The sequence below is a fragment of the Centroberyx gerrardi genome, chromosome 18, assembly GCF_048128805.1.
Source record: "Centroberyx gerrardi isolate f3 chromosome 18, fCenGer3.hap1.cur.20231027, whole genome shotgun sequence".
NCBI classification, from domain to species: Eukaryota; Metazoa; Chordata; class Actinopteri; order Beryciformes; family Berycidae; genus Centroberyx; species Centroberyx gerrardi.
The window spans coordinates 10,124,804-10,148,947 of NC_136014.1; the positions used below are offsets into that span (position 1 = coordinate 10,124,804).

Here is a 24,144-nt window from a genome sequence, read left to right on the forward strand (position 1 = left end):
TCTTGGGCCGCAAAAGGCCTGAAATGTACGTTTGAATTTGGGAGTGTTATGAGGTCTGGTAAAAAATGAAGGAGAAGTTTGGAAGAGCAGCGTAATAATAGCAGGCAGATGAAGTATGCTTAATTGGATATGGGCTTCAATAATTGTCCTGATGCAGTTATCCAATCAGGATTATCCCAGCTTCATTCTGCATCACTCCAACCTGAAAGAGGTTACAAAGTGTCAGCAGGAGTGTGTCCTATGGAAAGGAGAGGGAGAATAATACAAATGGCTCGGGTTTTGTGTGTGTTTTCATTTGTGTGTGTGTGTGTGTGTGTGTGAGAGAGAGGGGCATATAAGGTAAAGGTGGCTTGTATAATGTGCACAATAAAATGTCCCAATGCCAGAGAGATACACAGGTATGTCAGCTGTTATGCCTCATTAGATCAAAGCACGGTTGTATGATTTGATTTGATTTGACTTATTGGCAAAAAAGGAAGCATAAGCCTACTGGTTAAAATTATGCATATCTGTACCCAGAGGAAAGTAAATGGCAGTCATAAAATCATTTTCAATGTTGTTGCTATGCTGTACAAAGTTACATTATTCCATCTAGGCAAAATATTGAGTTCATCTGAGGTTATAAGAGGGATGATGAGACAAAAAACATCCTTTACTGAATGATCACCCTGCTAGCAAACACACACACACACACACACACACACAGTTTAAAAGCTGTATTTGAATCCACTGAAAACAAATTAGAATTTACACATGATTCAAATATTATAGCCTACAGGTTCAGCATGATATAAAGTAATTTAAGGATACAGAAAGCATTGCCCTTGCCTCATTGACTGCCTACGTATTACTGCATGCATGCATACACACACACACACACACACACACACACACACACACATCCTATCCTCCCTCCATGCATTCAGAGAGCAGTTAACTCTATAGTTCACTGCAGGAGCCAAACTGCTGCATCAGGTATTCTCTTTGATGTGGGGGGAACAAAAACAGCATACAATGTGTGTGTATGTATAGGGACCAACTGTATACTGTAATCCTGTACAGTGTAGACTCCAGACTGGTGCTGTGAAGGAGAATGTGTGTTTCATCAGCCTGCCTGGTTCAATATGTGACACTGAACACAGTTAAACAATAGTATTCATCCTTTTTATGGAGCTGTCTCTCAGCTTGCCTACATGTCGCCCAATAAAAACACAGTCAAAGGCACAAGTGTAAGATATGATTATAGATGTGTTTACAGGCTTTGTGCATATTTGGGTTTTTTTAGCAATTAATTAATTATTGATGAATGAATATTGGGCATAACCCTTGCAAAGAACTATAATAATCCCTTAAGACATTTTATGCGGATACTATACAAATATCACAGCAAAACAATAAACTGTACACAATTTAATATGAATATTATAGGAATATTATAGTGATACATCAAGAGAGAAACACCATAACCAACGATAAGCTCAGTAAATACTCACAATGGAGTCAAACACCATTAGTCCCTATAGGAATATTATAGTGGCATTTTGTTAGGGACAGCTGTGCGCGCGCATTCCTGCACACACAGACCGCGAGAACGCGCAGCTGGACGCGCACCTTTTGCAAGGCAGGAACAAAGAAGACGTGGACGAGGCTGTTTTGATCCAGTCAAGAAGGTGGAGGAGGAGGAGAGGAGGAGAGGAGGAGAGGAGGGGGGTCCAGAGCATCACTTACAGGATGGAAAACCGTCCAGGATTTCTCCCCTTATCTCTGGCTAATAAACGGGATGACGTCATGCTGGACGAGGTGGAACGGGCTTCAGAAAGGGGGCGTGGCCTGCGCTCCTTGACAGACGCGATTGACAGCCTCGCTCATACATTAAAGGTACAATCCGCCATCCCGCAAAAGCAACAAGAGGGTGGGAAAAAATGTGGATGTTCAAGTTGGAATAAAAATACAGTTTCCTCGGGATATTTCAGAATGCTGAACAGAGGGAAAGCATTAAACATAGACACACACCTCAATGAAAAATCACTGTAATATTCCTATAATATTGCAGTGGGGACTTGTAGTGTGTCTGTGGTGATCAATAGTGAGTTTATAGTGACCTTATCACACTGAATTGTATTGTATCATCTCCTATGGTATCACTGCAATTTCCCTGTAATATTCCTATAGGGATTGAATTGCACCTGTGGCACTCAATGAGTGAATTTACTATGACCTGGTGGTACATTATGGTATTTTTTATCATGTCCCATAGTAGCATTAGAATATTCTCATAGGATATTATATAGCCTATATATATATAGTTACATATTGTTTTGTTGTGATATTAAATCGTATAGTAGCCTTCTTATTATTACTTCCTTTTTTTGTAAGGTCAATTTCTATTCCACTAAAGTCAACTGTTTATAAACTATTAATAATCAGTTATATCAAATATCACGCATTGTAACAAAGTCGAAACCTGTTGTCACACAGTTCCAGTATTTAACTGATGCCAACGGGTATCCTGTAATTCAAGTTGGAAATACAAAAGAATTGCCTCTATCCAAACCTTGAGGAAAAATCCCTATAATATTCCAATAGGGACTCGAGCACAGTAGATATCTGTAAAATATCCTTCTAAAACATTATCACTGGGTTATGATCGTTCTGTCTCGTGAAGATGTATTCTTCTATTTGCCAAATTGCTGTTGTTATGACTATGTGTCCTTCTATTTCTGCGCCCCTCAACATGTCGGGACGTGTTCATGGTGTCCCTCCTCGCGCACAGACTGTACTGTCCTGTAGGACGGTGTCTCTTTAAAAGGCGATCCCATACACAGGATCCAGGGGGCTGGCCCTTGATCGACTTGCATGCGTGTGTGTGTATGCGTGTGTGTGTAAGTGTGTATGCGTATGCGTGTGTGTGTGCGCAGCGCTGTGGAGAGAGCAAGCGAGATACAGTAGTAACCCAGAGTGAGGTGGCAGTCTTCTTATTCCACATCGACACCGACTTGCCCTGCATACATCCTCCTATCAGCCTGTACAGCGGAGAGAGAGAGAGAGAGAGAGAGAGAGAGAGAGCACTTGGAGGGAGTGAAAGAGAGAATTACTCAAGATGGCATCTGGAAGTGGCTGTGGACTATCCAGGATCTAGCCTTTTCCCCCTTTTTGTTGCCACGGAGCGCAAGTGACTGGCCGTGCAAGGTATTTCATCTAAGGCATACAGGTCTTCAGAGAGGATTTATTCCCAGTGTGGTGAGGGTTGAGCACTTTCTCCTCAGCCATTGATCTCCAGTAGGTGGATTCAGTTTCCTTGCACCAGGACGGGATTTGGGGTTGAGCTCCACTATTGATGAGCAAGTAGTGTCTGTATTAGAAGGGCTGCATAGCCTACCGTGTTGAGCTCAGTGAGGCAGATGGATATGCGTAATTTCAACTTTTTGTCATTTTAAAGAGGTATTGTAGCGGCTTTGAAATAAGGATTTTTTTAAAACCTTCAGACTAGACCCTAGAAATTGCAAAATTTTAGTAGAATAGGCTGAATTTGAACTTGGACCTAACCGAGTGTGTTGGTTATTTTTGTCCTCAACAGGGGTAAATAGCTCTGAGTTGCTTGTGGCCCTTTGGGGACTTCGCTGGTCTGGAATAGCAACAAAGAACGGGGGCGCGCATTCATGGGACGCGACTTTGACAGCTCTCCGTTTCGCGTCTTATAACTTTATCACCTGGCAGCGGGGACGAGATTGTGAAGGAGGAGGAGATGGCTGAGGCTCCGCTCCCCGACCCTCTCCTGGACTTGGACGTGGCAATCGACCCGGACTTCGAGCCTCAGAAGCGGCCAAGATCGTGCACCTGGCCGCTGCCGCGACCGGACTCTAACGCGGTGAAACCGGAGAGCAATGACACAGATATTATACCCGAGGAAGAGGACGATGAAGACGACAACGCCACCTCTGCGGCCATCAGAGTCAATGGCGCGGCGACGGAGGACCAGAGCAGCAACAGCCCCGTGGCCGATGGACCGCTCTCCTCTCCCGGCCTGGAGAACGGAGGCTCCCCGCTCTCCTCGCACTCCCCCACGGCCACCTCCGGCGCGCTGACCCCCGGCGGTCTGGGGACCCAGCAGACGCCGAGGAAAGCGTCATCTCGCCGGAACGCCTGGGGGAATCTCTCCTACGCCGACCTGATAACCAAAGCCATAGAGAGCACGCCGGACAAGAGACTGACACTGTCCCAGATTTATGACTGGATGGTGAGATGCGTCCCCTACTTCAAAGACAAAGGCGACAGCAACAGCTCTGCAGGATGGAAGGTAAGAGTCATCCCACCGCCCCCCTCCTTCCTCCATCAAAACAAAAACAAGAAGCATGTGGCTTGTAAACCTCCGACGCACACACACCACCCCCCCCCACACACACACACACACACACACACACACACACACACACACACACACACACACGCACACACTGGACATTACACACATTTCTTTCACGGGCGTCAACTGGGAATGGTAAAAGGTATGGCACGCGTCATGCCTCACCCTCGGTCCAAATTAAATCTTGCGGTTTTTATCATTGTAATGGAGATCGCAGATCAAACAAAAATGGGCAGAAATCATTTGGAAGCCATATCTAAATAAATCACATCAGGGGAGTATTCGAGACCATTGATCCCTCTAAACTGTGTGGGTTTGGTGACATACTCTAGGTCTAATAATCTATAAAATTGACTAAATTATAATATGTTCTCGGACACCAGTCATTGTTCTTCTTGTCCCCAGACATTTAGTATATATGGATGGGAAGTTTTGATGGAACATTCTATCACATGCAGGGACTTTGCCATACCTTAGTGTTTTGTTTTGGGGGGTTTTTTACTTGACGCCCCTTATGAGTATGTGCATAATATTTCTCTGAGGCCACAGCCAGTCACATGGCTGGAATTAGCGCAAACAGAAATGGCAACTTAGTAACCGGTTTGTCTGGAAACACAGTAGCCTATTTTGAGTGACGCAACCCCCTTTAAGACGCTCAGAGCATGACACAATTACATAACAGTTTACTGAACAGCAGCTAATCCATTAATTGGACTAGGGCTCAATGTAAACAAAACGATTTAACAACCATGGACTATTGGATGCAGATCCAGAGAAGAACTGCCCTTTATGCATAACCTCCCGCCATGAAAAATCACTGATATTCCTATAGGAACTTCTGGTGTGTCTGGTACTGTGGATTTTTTTTGTGGTGTAATTTTTGGACCTACAGTAGCTTTTGTTGTGATAGCCTTCTTCGAAAATTCATTATAGGATTACTCCACTTGTTTTTCGTACAGGCCAGATCAACAGTGTGTATGGCCCCGTTTGCCATTTGTTATGTAAACCTTGGCAGGGATCTGTGTGTCTCCTGGGTCAGGTAGGCTACTGCCAAGGTTGTTGATCCTGCCATCAGGGAATTACATAACTGCTGGGATGCCATGAGGTCGGGTGAACAGTTAGGGGTAAGAATACCATCAAAGGGAGTGATCTGGTCACATATGGGGCCCGGGAAGAGAGCAAGAGAAGGAGGGAGGCGCGGAAGGTCAGAGAGCAGAGGTTGGAGATCGAAAACCCGCCGGAGATTGAAGAACCAGTCCCGCCGGCCGCTAGGCCTCTAGGCCATATTTTGTCAAGGCTTCATGAGTTTAGGTCATCTGATACGTTTCAGGGAAGAGCAAAGAGGGAGGCTGTGTGCAGTCCCACCAAGTCAAGGCCGTGTTCACCGTCGCCCTGCAGGGCTGTTGCTCCTGGAATTTCGGGCATGAGGGCCAGGCTGTCGGTGGTATAGTGTTACACATGGGCCGTCGATAAATCTTGGCTAGGGTGCACACCCTATGCTTTTTATAGTTTTCATATAAGATACTGTTTTCGTTACAGACTCCAGTTGTTGCTTTTTGAAATGTACACACACACACACACACACACTAGAGTTATGTAAGTAATGCAATGGAGTAAAACTAAAGCATGGAGCACATTCACCTCCACATCAACAGAGACTCAAGGTTTTCTTTAGGATAATAAATCTTTACAGCTCCAATTTGAAAGCCAGCATCATCAGCATTAAGGCTTGAACTGCATGCCATGGGCTGCAGTTATTAGTAAAGAGCCTATGAAACCAGAGAGGATGTGTAGGGCCAGGTGTTCAGAGGTCTCCCTCTGTTGAGGGGACTTTTTCAGAGTCCCTTCACTCTCCATTTCACTCTCAGAGACTCTTAGGTTTCACCTCCACACAGCGCCGGGTTTGAGCCTGAACACCTATGGTTTCATGCAGGTAGGGCACCTTTGTTGAGGAGATTTGCTGAGCAAATCCTAGTAATCCTTCTGGGTTTCTCTCCCAGGTTCGCACTGACGTCACCCTGCTTCATATCTTTGTCAGTTAACGATTAGCCCTGCAAAAAGTAGGTTAAGACTGGCAAGCATAACACCAGAACATCTTAGGTTGTCTTTCATGAGCAGAAGCCATCACACAGGCTGGCATTAGAAGCATAGCGTTCGGCCATTTATTTGTTCTTACACAGTGAAGCACTCAGCATATGGCAACCGTAGCCAAGGTCTGATTTTAACAGTTTAAATTGCCCGATATTTGAATTGTCCTATTCTTAATTCCTTGTTAGTGATGTACAGTCTGAAACAAAATATAATCAAACTCATTCTTAAGTGCTGTAACAGTTCGTCAGCTCAAGTGCCGGAGCAGTCAGCCTTTTTTGGTGCCATAGATCATAACAGCCTGTGTTGGAGTTTTCCAGTGGGAGATCTGTCCTGGAGGGACAGGTCGGGTTTGCGGCTGCTGAAATGTGTGCTAAGAGAAGCTTTGGTATGGTGGGGGAGTGAGAGGCAGGATCTCAAAATAGCACCTGTAAACATGCCTTTAACGCTCTGAGTGTGTGTGTGTGTGTGTGTGTGTGTGTGTGTGTCTTGCATCTGTGTGTCTTTGTCTCTGCGTAAGAGAAAGATTAGGGTGCGTGCATCCGTGTGTACATGTGTGTGTGTGTGCAAGCACGTACACAGGTGTGTATGCATGCATATGTGCGCATGTGTGTCTTTGAGTGTGTGTGTGTGTGTGTGTGTGTGTGTGTGTGCTAGTATTCCTGGCAGCAGTGAACTTTGTGCTCTGGTGTTACTTAACCCTGCTGTAACAGGCTCCCTGTTCCCAGAGCTGCAGCTCTCCCAGCAGCTGCCCATCACAGGCCAAGACCTAGTTATGTCACAGTGGCACTCCACATAAATATATACACACATACATACACACACACAGCCGGAGGTGTTCATTTAAGGCAATGAGGTTTAAACAGCCGCACACACTCCCATACACTCTACATACAGTACACTCTGCCTCAGATATACAGTAGATGAATGCTTAGATCCCCCTGTGTGTTTACAGAATCTCCATACATTCCCTCATAGACGGACATGTACAGACATGTACAGCCCGTTCGCCTGATCATGTTCAGGCGTATCTCCGGGGTTCGCGGCTGTGTGTCTCTGTGGTCCTTTATTTATACAGAGGTCTGAAAAGGACAATTAGTGTAACTCATTTATAATTCATTCATTAGATTATGTTCATTGTTATCGCATTGTGTAAGACCCCCAGGGTTGCAACCGGTAGTGTTCGTTGACGGCCCATTGTTGTTGTTTAACAATGCGGTAGGCTACATTAGCCTTAGTGTCCTTATGTAACCGACGGTCACTGGCTACTGGCAGGTACTTCGTGCTCAGCTCGAACCACGAACCCGCCGCTCGCCAAGCGTGATGCGACCACAGGAGTTAAATACACTTTGTCTCATCCAATCTGTCACTCCAAAAAGGGACCACATTCATTCACGTCGCGATTACCCACCACACACACACACACACACACACATACACACCCTCCCCCCTACCCTCCTTGCATTCCCCCTTCTGACTCTGTCTGGGGGCGTATGGAAAACAGCCCCTCATAAGGCCACCAGGCATGTTGATTATCATTTTAATGGCCTAGCACGCTGAAAGTGTTGATTCTTCAGAGCTGAAATTATTTATTGTCCCTATCAGACAAGGAGGGGGTTGACAAAAGGGGAGGGGCTAACAAAAAACATTAGTCTTTTTATTGCCTGCCCCTGCATAACAGGATGAATGGTTTACGGGTGATAAGATCGCCGTGTCAGCCATGAACGTCAGTCTGGGACTAGGCTGCTAGCGGTTGGAATTTAAACTTCTGCCACACTTTGCACAATATCTGAGGTCTACATGAAATGATTGGCCAGTAAGGACATTCTAATAATAATGCAGAAAATACTCTGAAAGATTAGCTGGGAAACGGGGGCTGTGTGTGTGTGTGTGTGTGTTAGTGTGTCTCAGGTACTCAGAGCACAATCGGGAGGCCTCTCAGATAGAGCTGGCGCCGAGCCAAGCTGAAGGAATTGAAGCAAAAAGGCAATAAAGGGGAGTGGAGGAGATGAGGGGGGGGGGGGTGAAGACAGTAGAAGGAGGAGAGGGGAGGGGGAGCCGAGGGAGTAAATTAACAAGCTTTGCTCTAAATTGGTGTATTACAGCTGCCCTCTGGCAGTGATTCCCAATAGAGGGGTCCGCGGGTGTGCGAGGGTACGGGGCGCTAGGTTATGGGAACCTGCCGGCTCCAGGCAAGCCTCCAACTTTGAATAGTGTCACTCTGAACAGTCAACCTCTGGCTGGAGGAACACCCCAGGGCTCTGCTCTAGTTCCACTTCCAATCAATTGAGAAGTTTTTTTTTTAATTGGGCGCCTGAGGAGCCAGCTCTCTGTTGCATTTACATTTTACATCTGAAAACGATGTCAGCAAGTATTCCGATGTATCGCTCTCTCTCCCCCTCTCTCTCTCTCTCTCTCTCTTTCTCTATCTCACTGTCTTTCCATATGTCTGTTTTTATATCTTGAAGCCGACACATTATCATTCATCATATTTGCTGTCATAGTTAGTCCAGGTAGTGAAAGAGGCTGACATTTATCAAATTGACTATTCTATTTGAAACCTCCTCTGTGTGTGTGTGTGTGTGTGTGTGTGTGTGTGTGTGTGTGTGTGTGTGTGTGTCTACAGTGTGTATATCCTTCAGCATTAGTTCAAATGGCTGGCAAAAGGCCGGTCAAGAAAGAGAGAAGAGAGGATTCTTGTGCATTTCCCTTCACGTGCCTCCCCGTCATTTTCCTCGTCCTCTCCACCCCAGCCGTGTCACACTCTGTATGATCCGCGCTGCTCAAAGCCACTTCTCAATTATTCAATGCGCTCGGGATTAATTCAGATCACTGTATTAATTTTTAAGAGCCTGTTCTTGGCTAAAGGCTTACCCTCTTTCACATTCTCTGTCTCTCTTTCATCGCTCTAACTCCCCTTTTTTTTCTCTCCCTCTTTCTCGCTCTTTCTCCCTCACGCCATCCCGCCATTGTTTTCCTGCCAGCTCCCTTATTTGTCTGGATGTAAAACACTTTGGTGAGCAAAAACAAGCCGTCCCCCCGTAGCTTGCCTCTGCTCCTCTGAGCCACAACTCTTGAAGTCTGTGGCGGGCCTCTAATGAATGGAGATAAATCTTCAAATCTCGGTCGGTTCTGTCAGCTATCCTGTTGTTATAGTCACCAAACTCCTCCGTGACTCCCTCTCGTGTCTCTGTGGCCATCAACACTAACCATGAGACAGATTGGCCAAGTTGTTGTTGTTGTGAAATTGTTTAGTTTGTAAAAGAGCTGAATACACTCTATCACCATGATGTGGCCCAGATGTGTCGGGAGTTGTTTGCTGTAAATCACATAGGTTTAGACAGAGGTTAAACATGACTTATGATTGTTCTTTTTAGTGATGAGGGCTTTGGCAGACAGGTCACAGGGGTGGTTTGTGTGTCGATGTGTGTCTGTGTGTGTGTGTGTGTGTGTGTGGAAGACACACATACGCACAGCAAAAGAGAAACTTCCCCTTTTGGCTGCAGACGCCAAAGCCTTGATACCATCTCAGATACAATCGCTCCCATGTCTCACACACTGATTACATGCTAAGGCCGGCTCTGGGGTTAGACGGGCCCTTTGCCTTGTGTAAGTGCAAGCCTCTGTAGCACATAACTAAAACGTCTCATTTTTCTCCACTGGCGTATGATATACAGCAGGATGCGCAGCAGGGTGTGCGGTGGGGTGGCTTAGTGGTTTAAGAGACTGTCCTTCAATCAAATTACTGGGTTCAAACCCTGTGTTAGCGAGCAAAAATAATTTTTCCACAGGGAAAGATTCACATTATTCATATTCATTTTATTATTAATGGCGAGGATGAGTGGATGTGGTGCTGCTGTAGTTTTCCATTAGCCGGTATGATAAATAATCAAATGAAAAATACGAGCAGCGCTAGGTGGAATTCTCCTAGGAGGATAACTTTAACTTGCAGACTTGTACACAGACTAATAACAACAGAGAACAACCATGATTCAGTGTCTTTGCAGGGCCTGTTGAATAACCAGCATCACTGATCTTGTTATCAAAGCGCCCTCACACTACAGAACAATTGCTCAGCAGTTCATGCAACATCAGATTACACTGAATATTTCCAACTGTTGGTGCATGAAAATAGCGCTCCAGCCAGATAACTGTAGCAACGTGCACAGCTGAAGTTACAAGGAATCATCAGAGCTAAAAAGGGTAAGCAAGAAATACATAGTAATGACAAGAGTTAGCGCAAAAAGGGGATAAAGGGGAAATTTCTTACTCAACACATAAGATATCATTGAAATCAAGCTGCTGAAGTGTCCATGAGCAAGATGCTGAATCTCTACCAGCTCCAGCAGTGCTGCTCTCTAGTTGACCCTGACCTCTGACCTCCCTGGAGGAAGGGTAAGCAAACAGAGAGTTTCCCTATGGGGATAGTAGTAGTAGAAAATGGGTTGTAATTACCTCACAGCAAACACAGAAACACCACACTGACTGAAAAACCACACAATGGACCTGTCGCTGAAGGACACAAAAATAAATACAGAAAACCTAGGAAGCCTTCTCCAAGAATAAGACGTCCCCCTTGCCCAGTTTGCTCTGTCAAAATAAAATATCCCTGCAAATACACACATGCAAAACAAAAGTCCCTTGTGGGCAAAGACACATTACTCCGTTACACTGGTGCGTGCAGACTTCGCCTGTGTGTGTCTGCGCTGTGTATTTGTTTGCCGACACCAATCAAATTTGCAGACAGAAAGCACCCATATTTGTCAAACATGCGTCTGCGGCTGCTTTTCATACACTGTCAGAGAAATCCATTTTAGCTATAGGAAATTCACTGCACATTATTTTGCTGCATCAGCACTATTAAAGTCATGGTTATGAATGACCTTAGCTGCGAGGGGACTGGAGGATGGCTGACATTACTACTTACTTAGTACTTAGATATGTCTTCTTCTCCTTCTCCTTCTTCTTCTTCTTCAAATTTACCCTATGCAGCCCTTATGAATATTGATATAGTAGAGAATACAGTAGTTCTGGATGCAATAATAGAACTGGTTTGTTTATATCAAACAGGAAAAGGGCAGTGGAGGACAGGATGTCTTACTAGGCAGGGAAGTAAAGTCTTCAGACTCCCCAAATGACTGCCTTCCCCTCAACTGCTGTGTGCATCCGTGTGTGTGTGTGTGTGTGTGTGTGTGTGTGTGTGTGTGTGTGTGTGTATGTGTGTGTGCGCTTGACCTTGTGATACAGGCGTCTTTCTTTCTTTCTTTCTTTCTTTAACTCAAGGTCTGTGGTGTGGTCTGTGTGTGTGAAATACACATTTACTAACACACACACACACACACACACACTGTTGAAGGATGATGTACTGCTCCTCAGAGTGATGTGCAGGAGTCATGAGAAGATGAGGTCACCTCTGCTCCCCTCCTTACCTTGGACACTTTGATTGCAGTGTGTGTGTGTGTGTGTGTGTGTGTGTGTGTGTGTGTGTGTGCATGCATAAGGGCATGCATACTTGTGTTGTGGGGGGTTACTTGTTTGTCTCCATAGCAACTGATGACTTGCCAAGCAGGTGGGGGACGACTCGCAGTGTGGGTGTCAGCTGATAACAAACTGACCCGCTGAACGCATCTCCCCTCCCCCTTTACTCACACACACACACACACACACACACACACACACACACACACATACACACATATACACACCCACTCACACACACACTGAGACTGTACATACCTCCCAATCTGCCCCGGCTTCTCAGTTTCTCCGATAACCACATTGCTCAAGTGGGCCCCTTGCCTCTTTCCCCTCCCCCTCTCCACCTCTTCCTATGTAATCAACCCACCCCAAATACACACACACACAACACACACACAACACACACACATCAACACACACACACACACACACCCTGTGCCCTCATTTACCAAGCCATATTTTCATATGTGATTAATTGCGCATACAATGGTGGGGGCAGCGGTCAAAAGCAGTGTTTGTGTGTGTATGTCTATGCGTGTGTGTGTTGCGGGGACGTGTGTGTATATGCAGACTCTGTCACCCGCCATCCATCCGCGGCTGATTTGAAGTTATCATCTTTGAATTTGGCTCTCCAATCCGACCCGTGGCTTTTAAACTTTAATTTGTTTTCTTCCGAGCCTGTCTCTTTCAATTACGCCACTCCACCTATCCGCCATCACCGAGTCTGCGAAGGACCGGCTGAGCTACTGTTCCTGATTAACATTTAATTGACTACAATAAAGCTTTCTGTGTCAGAGGAGAGAGACACAGACAGAGAGAGAGAGATGGAGAATGAGGAAAAAGTGAAGGTGACACGGTGCTGACATATCATGGAGGAAAAAACACTTTCACAAGTCTCTCCGTTTCTCCCTCTCACTCTTAAAACCAGGGTTATCTGCTTTCCCTGCCCTCTTCATCCCTCCACTCTCTCTCTCTCTCTCTCCCTCACTCTCTCTCTCTCTCCCCTCGATCCACTCATATCCCTCCTTCCCAGTAAGGGTTAGCCCAGATTGATGACAGCAGATTAAACCGGGATTATGTTAGATTAAGTGTTTTGGAAGCCATGGCTGCAGCTAAATTGAGCTAACCCACCTGTGCATGTGTCTGTGGGTGTGTGTGTGTGTATGTGTGTGGGTGTGTGTGCACATATATGTGAGTATGCTCATGTGTCTATGTGTTCGCAGATGTGTGAGTCACAGAATCCACTTGTTTAGCCGCGTCTCATGCTCAGTGATTCTGATTATTTCTCAATGTCGTGTGTTATGGTGTTTGCTGAATGAGGTCAGTGGTGGCTGCGTTATTGTCGGTTCAGAGCGCCGTTTCATAACTACTCTTGGAAAGAGTTCAGGTATTTTCCTTTCAATAACCATGGAATCAATTGTGTTTATTTCGCATCACCAAGTTTGGAAGCCTCCGATGTCAGCTGCCATTTTATCACGCCACACCCCACGGCAGGTCCGCTCTGTAGATCTTGCTTGCTACATACACCCGGTGCACAGAGTATCCTCTGTGCAGCCACAACAGTGACACGATCTGTCAGGAGCATATTGCTAATATTGAGTTACACCCCCTTGTGCACAGCCCTTGTCTCAGCAGTTGTCTCGAAGTTTAAAAATGTCTCTTTAACCTGTCTCTTTAGGGGAAATAAGCGATCAGAGCTTTCAGCTGGATTCACCTGTTAGTGTGTTGCGCGAAAAGAGCAAGAGCTCCCCATATTTTGCATGTTCACTGTGCCATTTTACATACTCTTAAAGTAATAATGTGCAACATTTTCATTAAAACAAATGTCCATTTTACTACTCTATCGTCAGTTGCTAAAACACAATAGTGATTCAACCTTTACCCAGTTCAGGAAAGCTTTTGCATTTGCTGGCGTCTGGTAGGTCTTTCTCAGGAAAAATCCTCAGGTGCATAGGAAGTGATGCGTTTTACGTTTCCGGCAGCAGCAACAGCAGTTTGTTCGGAATAAATAGAACCGACAAAATGGCTGAACAGACAAAAGAGCGCCACCTGCAGAAACTCAAACGTTACACTGTTTGATTGACAGGTGATCTCTGGGAAGCGCAGCGCAAAAAACACCACAGCAATGAGCGCTGAGCACCAAAGATGTCGCCAAAGTAAATAAAGAAGGATCTCTCAGATTGTCACTTTAACCTGTCTCCTTAGGGGAAATCAATAAGTGTTGATAGATTTCAACTTGATTCAGCTGGTATGGGTGTTGTGCTCCTAATATTTTGCCTGTTCAGTGTAGAATTTTACATCCTCTTAAGACTAAAGGTTATGGGTGGATGCCTGCCAACCACAGTGACCGCACTCCCAGATTTGATAAGCAAAAGCCGGACTGAGAGTACCATCAACATGCCAGCCAGCCACCTGCTCAACCCGCAGGCTTTCTGTCCACACACAGGATTCTCTTCTCCTTGTGAAATCCTATAGGTCAGAGTAAGACATGCAAAGCGTGTGAGTTTCTGGTATGAATTACACAGCTCTAGATGTGTTGCTGTATACATGCTGGGCTCCAATGTTCCACATCCTTCATGCATCATTAGAACAGGGGAATGATGTTTTCAGTTCTTTCTGGCCATCTGATAATAGTTCCCATAATGCCCCTGCGGCGTTTGTTGCGCACTCTCCATCACAAAATATGGTCTCTTAATACCCTCATGTGTGTTGGCCTTTCAAGGCCTACTTGATGTGTGTGGAGCTGGAAACTGAAGCGGTTCTGTGTCCATTGTGTTAGTTAGTCCACCCCAAGGTCCCACACACACTCTCAGCACTAATCCCACTCTTTATGAAGTCACAACTATGGCCCTGGACTTCAGAGGTTGTGTGTGTGTGCTTGTGTGGTGTGTGTGGTGTGTGTGTGTGCGTGTGTGTGTGTAGAAGGGGTGTTACTCTGGGGATGAAGGCAAGCCATTGTTGAGCCTGCTTTAGCCACTGAACACTGAAACAGAAAGGCAAGGCTGATGGAAACAGCTGAAGTTACATCAAAGGGTGTGTGTGTGTGTGTGTGTGTGTGTGTGTGTGTGTGTGTGTGTGTGTGTGTGTGTGTGTGTGTGTGTGTGTGTGTGTGCGTGCGCGTGCGTTTGTGTGTATCTGTGTATTTCCGTGCGGGCCTGTGTGTCTGAATGTGTTTAAAGGCAAAGTATTACAGGGGCACTAAAGGGCAAAGTCCTTTCTGTTTGTCTTGAGCAATTTGCATGTATTTAACATGTATTACACATGGGAAAATGTTTGAGTGCTTTAGTGCACTGCATTCACGAGAAGCTAACTGCCATAGTTGTGTGCAAACATACAAAGAAAACACACAGGTGATAGAATGTCAATTACACCTTTTTTCTCAATTCACTGCTTGAAAGCTAGAATTCATCTGCTGGGGCTCCATGGAGCTAGGGACTGAGGTGCAGAACTTCTCATACTCAAAATATGAGAAACTGGATCATGACCTGTTGCTTCCCTTCTCTGACTCCTATATTTCATGTCATTCTCCTCCATAAAACGCTCTCTCAGCAGCAGTTGGTGAGACAAAGAGGAGTGGGTGGCTTGTTTGGAGGTAGAGTGGGTTGGTGGTAAGAACCTGAAGCCTGCAGTCCTGCCTCAAACGTTTTGATGCCTCGTATCAGTATTCCAGCCTGCGACCTTCTGATTAGCCAGTATAAAGGATAGGAGTTACCCTTTCTCACAGATCTGGTGCGCCTCACCCTAATCATATCTTCTGCCTCTTGTGACAGTTTCCAGTTATGGCTCCTTGTCATCTGGGGACTAAAAATCAGGCCAAGTCACAGCGCAGGTTAGGAGGTCAGTCCTGGAGCTGAGGAACCTCTTTTCATTTCTCTTCTCCTCCCCCCTTATCTGTTATCGTTTATGAGGCCTGAGTAAACCTTTGTGTTTGCGCACCTGGGTTTTATAAGAGAATGGGAGGAAGGGGTTTGATAAGGGTCAGGAGATACGCCCGCAGAGCACAGGAGATATGGGTCAATCTGATTAGCGTGCCCCTGCGTGTTTGCTGACAGTGCACAAACCGATTTGACCTTTAGCCGAATAATTTTAGGACAAGTGTGCTTGATTGTTCAAACAAACTTTCGAGGTTGAGGTTGACCCTAAACGCTGACAGAAGTATCGGGTAAATGGATTCAGCTGTTTTACGGGTGAGGTTAAGCTTGTGAAGTTAGTGAAATTTGATTCCAGGCTTGTGGGCAGGGGGGCATCTACCGCAAGCTGATGAAGGGAAAGGTCAGAACTTGACTGCCGGCCCAGTAACCCAGAGAGAAAGGTTTCGGTGGGACCTCTCGCCCATAAACCTCGGGTCTGTGTTTGACTCTTACTGCATCCATCGTAACATGATGTGCCGTTGGAGAGCTCACAGCATTGAACCTCTGCCTTTTTTCCCACCTAGTCCTCACTGTCGGAATTCAGCGTGTGAGTGTTGCATGTGAGGCCTTGATCTAAAACATAGATGGTGCACTGATGGTATGTGACCAAGGTTGCTGGACTATGGTTGTACTGGGCAGCTCCCAGGACATGAATGCGTGCGACTGTATGAATGTGAAGCAGGACGTCGCTGGGAAAGAGCAAGCGTGCTCAGTTGACTTTCCCTGAATGAAGGTTTAAAAAAGAATTAGCAACTTTGGATGATATGTCAGAAATAATTGGATATTAGCGAATGCTGACCCAGTGAAGTGACCCAGGACAACCGGACATGTATTCTTCACAGTCGCATGGCATTGAAAAGATGGTGCTTGATGAATAGTAAGAGCACTCGGCTGCATCCTCTCCTTAAGGCGGATTGTGGCAGAGTAGTAGTTCGCTCTCTTCTCTTTGTGCCTCTCTCCCTCTCTCACCACGTGCCATGCTGTTTTTCATCTGATGCGGGTAGCTGGGCAGAGAGACATGCCCAGTAGTGTGTGTAGGTGTGTGTGTGTGTGTGTGTGTGTGTGTGTGTCTGGGTCTGTGTGGTTCATTGCTTATGGGGGCATGAAATCGCTCCAGAGCCCCAAGGCACATTGTGCACCACTCTACCCAGACACAGAGCCTTCCACTCTGTCTGTTGTACACTCTCTCTCTCTCTCTCTCTCTCTCTCAACCCATCTTCTGTACGTTGCTGTGTGTTTGTGGGCACGTATGAGCGCGTGCATGTGTGTGATTCCTCCTTACTTGTAGCTTATCCCGCCATTCCCACGATGACCTTCATCCCCAACCAGCGAGCCATCTGTCAATCAATCAGCCAGTCCCTCGGTGCTGCTGGAGAGAGTAACGGATACCCAGAGACACTGACCTCAAGACCTCTAGGGTCTCAAAATGGCTCAGTGGCAAGGCGGGAATACTATACACACACACACACACACACACATAAACACACACACACTTGCAAACAAGCATGCACCGACATACAGTACATATCACCATATTCAACATGCCTCATATACACACAAACGCGTAGGAACTAATGCAAACCGCAAGCAAGCCTCAGTCAGTATAATCTATGGGAGAGACATTCAAATGCACATTTCTTATTTCCATGCTTCTCTCCAGGCATTTCAATGTTGAGGGGGCCCGATAGTGAAGGCTTTGTGTTCACCATGAATGTACGTATGTGTGTGTGTGTGTGTGTGTGTGTGTGTGTGTGCACTATGTAAGTACTGTATGCAGAGGGGGCCGGGCTAACGCAGGGGAAAGCCCTGGCCTCAGCTGTTGTTGTACATTCCCCCCCCCCCCCCCTAGAGAGATCCTCACTTTCCCTCCATGGCTAACTTTCTCTCTTTCTCCCCTCCTTTCTTTTCTGGATGGAGGCTCTGGGTCCTGGTGACATGGGAGGACTTAAAGCGAGAGAGAGAGAGAGAGAGAGAGAGAGAGAGAGAGCAAAAGTGGGCCCCTTGCCTTCTCCCTTTTCTCCTCCTCCATCTTCCTTCCCTCTCTTTTAACCCCCCTCTCTTCTCTCATTCTCTCACCATATTGGTGGGGGAGGGGTATGTACAGTGTTGGTGCTCATGTGATCTGGCTGGAGAGCCAAGGGAGAGCAGAAAGCATGTGCTCACCCACTCTGCTGCAATGTTACTATGTACACTACACACTATGGGCTGCTGTAACCTATCTTTAAAGGGGAATTAAAGGAAGAATCCACCCTAAAATACTTAAACACTCCATTTTGTTGTTTGGTGGTGTATTTTTCTTATTACCACAAATAACTGGCCAAACACAGATGTGGCGTCATGTCGACATATTTCCAACTACAATAGAGTTTGGTAGCAGAAAAATGTTCAGCTGTCTAAAACATGAACAGTGAATTTCCCTCAGAATCAAAGCTTCTTTCTAGAGCCACTATTTTGCGGTGACGTTCAACAATCATACAGAGCAAAATACACCATAGAAGAGGCAGAAATATCAATTTCTCCACTAACAACAACCTCAATAGACCATAGTGCAATGCAGCCACATGACATGTTGCATTTTGAATAAGGGGCGTGACTCTTTTTCTTTTTTTTCTCGACCAGAAAAACTTGTTCTCTCGCTCTTACTATCTAGCAGTCTAGCTGTCGTTATCACTGTCACTCTCTCCACCTACAGGTGTAACCCTCAGCTGAATGGAACACGTTCAGGCATGTTCTCTGGGGGCTGTCAAAAGGCATTCTGGGAAATGTAGGAAATCACTAACTGAAGTAGAAGTAGACGAGGCAGATTGAGGGAATAATGGGGGCCACCAAAAAAGTAAATTACAACACTTGATCACAAAATAACTCCTGGAATGCGTTGAACATCACAGATTGAAGATATGTTACAGTAAAAGAGTTGAATTTTCCTTTTAAGCGACAAGACTCTTACAGCACAGATAACACTGTACTGTTTTAATGCACGATACCGCTTGAAGTAAGGTGTCATCGTCAACATCAGCCATGGAGAGCTCTTCTTTAAAGCTGTTAGCATAGCAGAGTGCAGTATTTTACCTTCTTAGCATCGACCGCTGACACCGACAGCTCCACCTGAACACTATATGCACACCCCACTATGACCCCGCCCTCCAGCTCCACTGATGATGGGCTGCGTCGGGACCGGAGGGCTGCACCCGCTCTCCACCCCGCTCACTACTGTCACAATGTGATTATCCTGGTCCCCGCACTCCGGAGAGAGCTTAGCGGGTTGAGTGCTGCTCTCTTCTCTTCTCTCTTTTTTTTTTTTTCCCAAGTAGACGGGTCAATATTGGTCAGGAATCCATTTTCATATGAGCACTTGAGTCAAAGTGTGCATTATTCATGAAGACCCATCACCCCCGATTGGCTCAGCCGTCCACTGACAGAGAGAGACAGGGGGGGAAACGGCGTGGCGAGAGTGTGAGACAGACCTTTGCTGACCACTGTATCCTGGGGGAATGGATTGTTGATTATCGTCGTGCAATGACATCACTGTGCGGTTGAAAGGCTTTTAGTCTGATTAATGTACAGTGTGTGTGTGAGTGTGTGTGTGTGTGTGTGTGTGTACATGTGGACCATCGTGCCCCATACAGATCTAGTGTTGTTTTTGCATGTGCATGTAAGTACACACATGAACATACATGTGCACACACTTGGTTGAATCTTGTGCATGCATGTCTGTGTACATTTATGTGTGTTTTTCTCCGCACACCCACTGATACAAATCCCGTCTTGTCCCTGGGCACCATATTATAGCCTTTTGTCTCCTCTCTCCTTCCCATAATCCATCATTTCCAGAACGGTTGGCTCAGTTGTGGGAGCTGTATAAGCCTCCATCTCTTTAAATATGGGTTAGTGTGCCTCGCACTCCCTCTCTCCACCTCCCTGCTGCCCCCTCCTTTTCCCTCCGTTTGCTTTTCTTGGCTTTTTTATTGTCTCGCTTTTGTGACTCTTTTTCCTTCCTTTTTTGCCACCGCAGCAAAACGATGGCACGGTGTTCTTTGGAAACAGAAGAGAATAGAATGGAATGGCCATGCAAATGGATTGTCCCTGTTACACCAATACTTATGTAAGGTTGTCTCTTAGGGAATGAAGCCCCAGGGTTTAGCATTGGCTGCAGGTTGAACTTTCCATGCCACTTGGTGCTAGGGATGCCCGCATTCTGTCTGTGGTGGTCACACACTGGCAAAGGTGTGTATAAGTGGCAAGGATGTGTAGAGAGTGCCAGCTGTGTGTGGTCTGGTGTGTGTGTGAGAGAGAGAGAGAGAGAGAGAGAGAGAGAGGAGAGAGAGAGACAATACCTTCATTTGTCTTTGTGCAGTGTGTGTGCAGTCTGTGTTCAGATGAGTTAGGTGTTGCTGTTGTCATTCTCACTTTGGTTGCACAATCACAATACAGTAGCAGGTCACACCACACACACACACACACACACACACACACACACACACACACACACACAAACACCTAAATCCTATACACACACATGCCTTCACACATAAATAAAACATTGGTTTATCTGGCACCATCTGTATGAGTTTTTGTGTCTTGTTTTTAACAGAATAGCTTGCCATAGAACACACAGAGAACAGATATTAAAAACGAAGCATAATATCAGGCCCCACAGTTCACCAAAGGGCCCAGTACTAGTTGGAGTATATGTGGTGGGAAGCCGCTGACAGCACAGGTCATTTCACTGCTGTTGGATGAAAACCGCACTGCTTCAAAAAGTCAGCTTTTCAGGAATGTAAAAAAAAAAAAAAACAGCCATATTTTCAGATTGACCACCATGCATTTTTGGAAGTTTAATTGCAGGTTTTGAATGGCTTTCATGGGCCCAAGGGCCGTGAAGCCCGCTCCACCAATAAAGTTCAAGTTCAAGTAAAAACATGAAAATCACCCAAAAGCTGGGAGTCACGAGGTGTTTCCGCAAAACGGCAGCAATAAGTTCTATCTCTTTACTAGCTGATATTTTTGGGGTAGCTGCTGATGGAGTTAACGCACCGTTTTAGACCGGAAAAGGCTAGCCTGGGCCTCGGGCTGGGAAAGGAGCAGGGACAGATATGGGGCGCTAATCCACTCTTTAGCATTAGCCAGTATTAGCCCTCATGTTGTACCGCCGTAGGACAGGGACGAGACAGAGAGAGAGAGAGAGAGAGAGAGAGAGAGGCGTTTATTTTTGTCTGTCTGGGCCATATTTTGCTTCCACGCTTTGCCTTTCTATTTTTTCCTCTGTGTGTGTCTCTCCCTCACCCTCTCTCTCGCTTACTCTCCCTTCTGTCTCTTTCTCTCGCTCGCTCTCTGTGACTCTCTCTCTCTCTCATCCGCCGAGCTCGCCCCTCTCTCTCGCTCTGTCTCTCTCATTCTTTCTGCCCCCTGTATGATTACTGAAAACTGTATGGAGACAGTGCAAGAGCTCCGTGGAGAGCGGCCGATGCCATTGGCTGGCTGGCACTCCACCCCCACCCGTGATTGGCCGCAGGCCTCAACGTAGGATTCAATCAGCTGGGTGGAAGCGTATGTAGGTCAGTGTGTAGCGATGTGAGCTTTCTCTCTCTCTCTCTCTCTCTCTCTCTCTCTCTCTCTGTTCCCCTCCTCCACCACCTCAGTTTGGTGAACCGGGCTGTTGTGTTAATTGGCCACGTTCCAACTTTCAAACCCAGAGAGACTTGAGGCAGGAGAGGGAAAGGGGGATAAGGCGGGGGGGGCTTAAAAGAGGAAGGGAAGCTGAAGATGAGAGGCGAGGAGGAGGGCGGAGGAGCGTAGGTGGGGGAAGGGAATGATTTAATATGGGGTGCCCTGTTGCACTCGGCAGTGCAATAGTACAGTGTGTTAGTCAGTCACACACACACACACACACACACACTATACACAGGGACTACTCCTCGCATATGTAACGGTCTCGGTTTGAATGGAGGACAGTAGGAACCAGGACCAAAACAAGGAGCAGAGAGAGAGAAAGGGAGAGTATCATATGAATGAAGGGGGGCTGTGGAAGGAGAAAGAGAGGGAAACCGTTTGGGGAAGGCAGCTTGTTTTTCCTCCAGAACCTCTATTTCAAAGCCTGTGCAATAATCAGGTTTTACCCTCTGAGTTTCCCAACAGCTGGGTCTTGGCCCAACAGTGGGACAGCAAACGACTCAGACAGGGGAGCGTTGGGCTATCTGATGCGCTGCGTTTGTGACTCTGTACACACAGTAAACCAGCGGAGACTCACTGTGCCAAACAGTAGGCTCACACTGCCTCAGCTTCCCCAAGCGTCCCATTCCGGCTTTTTTTTTTTTTTTTTATGTGTGCTGCGCTGCCTGAGGAGGAGCCCGCTCGGAGCTGCTGTACTCCGCTACGCCAGTGAATAATTCACGCTAACCCAAATTCTTCTACAGTGCTTACTCTACCCCCTAAGTGCTCCCACACACAGAAACACACACACACACACTCAAACTCCCCCCCCCCCCTGTAAGTGGTGGTCCCTAGGCGTCGCCCATAGTAGTCTAACCCAGACAAGCAGACTGTGAAAAGCAGACAAAATAAAGTCTTGTACACTTCACTTTACTACTCCCTCTGCACCCGTGTCTGTCTGCATACTTCACATTAAAAGCACCCCGCAGCAGTTTGTGCGCGCGCTCCAGCCCTCCCTCTCCATGTCTGTCTGTCTCGCTCTATCTGCGCATCTCGCCCAATTTACACCCGCCTGCCTTTTTCTTATTAGGAGCCCGTCATTTCGTACAGTCAGCACGCAGCGCTCCCTTCACTTCAGCTGCAGCCCCTCCCAAATACAGTTCAGTGCATTCCTGCCTGTCTGGATTTCTCTTTTTCTTTATCTTCTCTGTCTTTCTCTCGCTTACACACGCATAGATACATACATGCACACCGCCCCAGCGTCGACACTGCATTATTGAGCATGCGGGCACCCCCCCTGCACGCACGCACACACACACACTGGGTGACTTTAGCCTGACTTTACCCTCTCTTACTCAGCCAGCCAGTGACCCACTTAGTGTGGAATAGCGCACCAGACGGACAGCCGGCTTTTTACTCCAGGGCACTCCGGGAAAACGAAGCTAAAAACAACAAAGGATGCATATGCATACACGCTCACATGCACACACACACACACACACACACACAGGTACAGCTTACTCAGGCTCTGCTCATGTACATGCAGTAGGCTGACACACTGGAACACACAGTCTGCTTTCGTTCCACCAAGTTGCCATCAAGTAGGCACCGCGCCTGGATAGTCACATACTGGTTGGTCCAGTGATGTCATCAGCTGACACATACACAGACCCAGCCACACACACGCACACGCACGCTCACATTTGTATTACTGTATTTGCGAGGACCTTCATTCATTCTCATTCCTTCTCCGCTACATGCCTTCAAGCTTAATCCTCACCCTAACTTAATCCTAATTCTAATTTTAACCCTAAATCCAAGCCCTAAACCTAAAATAGCCTCTTATAGAAGTGAGCACCTGTAAAATATCCTCACTCTTTCTATCTGTGTGAGGACTTTCGGTCCTCAAAAGTATAGAAATACTAGAACACACACACACACACACACACACATACCCCACAAAGCATGCACACACATCAACTGTGGCCACACCTTGAAACTTAAACACACGCTCTGGACATTATGCAACGCTGCACTATATGGCTGACTTTTGTTGAAGCGCAGGTGTACACCATAGAACGTGAAATTGATGCAGAATGCTCATGCCATGATTACACACACGTACACACACACACACTCAGAGGGACCTGGCGGCGTTTTCAGTTATGACATTCTAGTTCAGCTCTCTCTTCCTCCTTGCTGTTGCTCTTGCTCTTGCTCTCGTGACAAGCGACGGCCCGGCTGGCTGACTGACTAACACCGCTTCCCTTTTCCTCTGGTTATTTCTGTCAGTTTGAGCCCGGCGGCTGCCGACTGCACGTGCCACGCTGTGGCGGCCGGGGCGAGGTCAGTGTGTGAGTTTACAGGGAGAGAAGTCACCATTGGACTTCGATCTAACACCGCACCGGACTTTGACATCTCGCCACTTTTCTTCTACATGTGTATTCAGTTCTGTCATCCGTTTTATTCTCTTCCTTTATTAGATAATGCCCTTATCTTTACCTCTGTCACCCTCTTCCCTCATTTTACTTCCTTGTAGACGAGGTCTTCGAGGCGATGTGAAATTGCTGTTGTGACTGCCATTCCTGACCAAGCCTTTCATTAGTGTGTGTGTGTGTGTGTGTTTAGGTCAAAGTGCTGTGAATCATCTTTCCT

At 46.5% G+C, this 24,144-nt stretch overlaps 1 protein-coding gene across 4 annotated transcripts in view; it reads left to right on the forward strand.

Moving 5' to 3' along the window:
• Positions 1-2,969: 2,969 nt before the first annotated feature.
• The window catches only part of foxo3b (forkhead box O3b), a 43,433-nt gene continuing 22,258 nt past the window's right edge, over positions 2,970-24,144 (forward strand). For 2 of the 4 annotated variants that reach the window (XM_071920495.2, XM_071920504.2), the window contains exons 1-2: positions 2,970-3,189; positions 3,578-4,297. In XM_071920495.2, coding sequence (XP_071776596.1) covers positions 3,746-4,297 — 552 coding nt within the window. In that variant the 5' untranslated portion in view covers positions 2,970-3,189; positions 3,578-3,745. The other 2 variants (XM_078289798.1, XM_078289800.1) reach the window with 2 other exon arrangements.